General features: G+C 36.2%; 1 protein-coding gene across 1 annotated transcript; it reads left to right on the top strand.

Moving 5' to 3' along the window:
* Positions 1-406: 406 nt before the first annotated feature.
* Positions 407-3226, top strand: lama (phospholipase B domain containing lamina ancestor; the record flags this gene model as incomplete). The annotated part of the gene is made up of 3 exons (XM_075307042.1): positions 407-747; positions 823-939; positions 1001-3226. Coding segments are annotated over 3 exons (2094 nt in total), but the record flags the coding sequence as incomplete, so codon positions are not given.
* Positions 3227-4174: the final 948 nt, after the last annotated feature.

The raw sequence follows: 4174 nt of genomic DNA, 5'->3' as shown, positions 1-4174 counted from the left end.
AAAATAAGTTCAAACAAAATATACTCGAATTAATCCAGTCCAACCTTCATCCCATATATCCATCCATCTGAAATCAAGTACTTAATTTATTATACTAAGGTGGATTTAGTTTTGATAGTTCAGACAAACATCGATCGTCCATATATTAATAAGTCCACCAAAGAATAAAGACTTTCTCCGATGACCAACGAGGTCGTTAACAAAGAGAAAGTGGACACCACCTGCTACTGTTGCTGCTACGGTACAGGTCAAGAGGTTATTGATATTGACAATAACATCAACGCCATTCACCGCATTCTACTGAACACGGGACACTCCTACGCCGCCCGAGCAGATCTCAATTATCGTGTTTAAACGGAAGTCGTTAAGTGAACTCCCGTCAGATAGCCCAAGTAGCATAAATTAAATACACTCCTTGATCGAGTGTATTAGGATCCATCATAACCGTATTTGTAGGTGGTGTAACGGCTTCAAGACGGCGGGCACAGTGCTGAAAGTTGTTGGTGCATCATGGCAAAAGACCCGGATTGGGACATACATTCTCATCGGTGCTGGTTTGCTAGTGATTGGTGCTTTCTTCATAGGTTACATTGAGAGGCCAGAATATGATGGTACCTATTGTGCCACAGCGTTTTGGACCAAACAGGTTGGTTTCCAAATTGAATATTGGAAACAACAAAATGATCTTCTTAACATTCCAAAGGGAGCTGCTAGAATATGCTACAAAGATTCCATCTATGAAAATGGGTATGTATGAAACGAGAGCCTTTGGTGTGAATTCCAGGATATGCTAATGATTTGTTTGTTGTATTTTTATTGCAGCTGGGCTCAAATCGAAATAGAAACACAACGTTCCTTTCCCGATTGGGTTCAGGCTTATGGTGCTGGCATAATTGAGGGATCATTAACATGGCATCAAGTCTACAATCAATGGTTAAAGTAAGCTTTTGTGAAATCTTCCAGAATGACTGCAACTAAGTATGTTCCTTTTTTCTTACAGTACCATAAAATCATCATGCGAACGCGATGAAGATGCACAAAACTTCTGCACTTGGCTAAGAGATTTGCTAACTGAGAATTATGTGAAAATCAAAGAGACTGCTCTTTTGCGGCAGGATCATGAACATTATTGGCATCAAATTGGTTTGTTCTTTTTCCAATTGGAAGGCCTGGAAACTGGCTATCGTCAGGGGGCAAAGAGAGCTCGTTCTGATCTGGAAGAAGAGATACCATTCTCAGATTTCCTCCTGATGAATGCAGCAGCCGATATTCAGGATTTGAAAATTTATTATGAAAATTATGTGCTTAGCGGTAATGAGAAATCCATACTGGAGGGCGAGAATCATCCAGAATCTGGGGCGGAATTTACAACGGCAAACAAAAATTTCTTTTTGCCAAGTGCAACAATGCTCACAAAAATCTTTCCCGCCGATGATGATGCACCAAGTTGGCAATTACTATTTGGCCATAGTACAGCAGGCAGCTATGCATCAATGTTGAGAATACAGAAACGTTATAAATTCCATTATCACTTTGGTCCCAATCAAAGGACAAATACTGTTCCCGGAGTGGATATTACTTTTACAGGCTATCCGGGAATTCTGGCGTCAACAGATGACTTCTATATTGTGAAAGGACGACAAGTGCAATCGATAGTTGCGGGAGTAGCTATGAAAAATGAAAATTTGGACTTATGGAAATCGGTTGATGTCAATCAGGCTGTACCCTTGTCAGCCCGTGTTATGGCAGCTAATCGCATAGCCCAAAATCGTCGTACTTGGGCCAAGGCAATGGCCAAACATCCATATACTGGGTCTAAGCAATGGGTGACTGTTGACTTGAATAAATTAGCACCGCTTGATAAACTGTATCAAGCCCTGGCAGAAGATGAGATTTTGGATGACAAACCCGTTGCTCTGGATCCCAACGATGAGGCATTCATCTCAGAACTCCATAACAGACACAAGGGCCTAATATGGATCACCGAGCAATTGCCAGGACGCATGCATATGAAGGATGTTACAGAAAGGTTTTTAAATGACAACACCAGTGCGTGGTTAGCAAATGGGGTACCATACTTCGATGAGCTGTTGGAAGTTAGCAATGTTAATGTAGATATCTATCCCAACTATTTGCTGCCTGCCGACAATGAAGTAATAACCAACTTAGAAGCTGTCGATAAATTTCTTAGAAATCGAGCCTTCCGAGGAGATCTCTTGGGCGATGAAGAGTTATTGGCCTATGGAAATACAGACATCAAATTGTTTGCTTATAATGCTCGTTTGGGTATAAGCGATTATCATGCGTTTGCCGGGCCAGTGTTTATGCGTCTGCAACATATGCAAGTGCGATCGATTCCTGAGAAATCTATGCCCAATCCTGATGGAACCATCAACTCTTCCATTCTCGATGACCGGTTGAGTGTAACCATAGATGATGCTGCCGAATTGGCAGAAATGGAGATGATCACCGAACGCAGACCTGTACGTAATGATATGCGTGCTATAGCTATGCGCCAAACTGGAGCGGGTCCCTTCAAATGGTCCTCAGTTTCGGATAAAATATCCGACATAGAACACGCAGGTCATCCAGATGAATGGAACTTTAGCAAGGTTTCACCCAAATGGGCATGGTAGCAATACATACACATGTGATTTCGCCCCATCTTTTCTCATTCTCTTTTCAAAGCATCACTCTCGATTCGCAGCAAAGCAATATTTTTAAAATATTTTTGTATAGAAAACAGTTTTTTAGGTCAATGTTACAAAAAAATCATAACATTAAGTGAAAAAGCATAAATTACAACTTTTTATACGCTGGCAATTTTTTAAAACTATTAAAATTGTATATATAGGAAACCTGGAATTTGTATCAAAATTATCATTTCATATGTGATTATTGTAATTAAGTGCTCTTACATATATGCGTATAACATACATAAAAAATAGGCGACAAATTATGAGTACTTCATTGCAATTATTTGTAATGAGAAATTTTATTTGTGGACAATAATTTTAAATTAAATACAAAATCTTATTGTGCTTGTGAATGAAAATGTTCAAAGTCTTCCAGTTTATAAAAAAAATTTTGAATTTTTTTATTCCAAAGTCTATAAAATTATTTGATATGTGCATCTGTGAACAAAAATAGAGAAATTTTATATATAAAAAAAAAAAAAAAAAAACATAAAAATAATAATAAAGGAAAAAAGAACAAATATTTCAAATATATGTGTTTTTTTTATATCAGAATTAGGGATGTGCGGCGCCGACTATATCATACCCTAAACCACCCCTACTGAAGTAGTAAACATAAGCATTTGTGGGGTATCATTGGTATAGGTTTGGGAGATAAAGCGTAGTTCCATATCTATGAAAATTAAGGGCACATGTTTATTAAAAAAGAGAAAATCGATCAATGAGCGTGGGTAATAAATCCAAATTTGGAAAATCGGGCAAAATTATTATGTAAGAACTACATGTAAGTCTAAATACGATCGGTTAGTACATCAAAATTTGAAATTTGAGTAACATTGTATTTGAGTATTATGTTCAAATTTGGCAAAATCGAGCGACGCATATATGGGAACTATATCTAAATATGAACCAATTTGGATAATATTTAGCAGGTTATTACAGAACATTACCTTGTGCTAAATTTGAGTATGTTCGGTTAATAAATAAGGCCACACAGAAAAAAATTTCACGAAAAATTTTCCAATTTAAATTTGAATTGAGTTTTAAAAAATAAACAAATTTAATTGAAACTAAAATCAATCACAAAAATTAATAGTATCAATTAATTTCTTAATTGGATCAATTAATTTTTTAATTGACCTTCAATTAATTTTTTAATTGATACTATAATTTCTGTGATTGAAGACATTTCAATTAAAAAATTAATTGGATCAATTAATTTCGTGATTGAATCAGAAATTTTTTTTTTGTGTGTATATACATATATGACGGGCAATGCATACATATGGGCTATATATGTGCTATATCTAAATCTGAACCGATTTCCATGATTTTTCGCACATATACTTAGTACTAGAGAATGTTTGAGTAAGCCAACTTTTAGTAAGATCGTTAGATAAATAAGGGTTTTACAACCAAATTTGCCAAAATCGGGCGATATGAGAGCTATATCTAAATCTCAAACGATTTCGATGAAA

This window comes from Haematobia irritans, chromosome 4 (assembly GCF_050003625.1).
Source record: "Haematobia irritans isolate KBUSLIRL chromosome 4, ASM5000362v1, whole genome shotgun sequence".
Taxonomy (NCBI): Eukaryota; Metazoa; Arthropoda; class Insecta; order Diptera; family Muscidae; genus Haematobia; species Haematobia irritans.
Note: the sequence above shows the minus strand (reverse complement) of the source record. Positions and strands in the feature narration are given on the sequence as shown.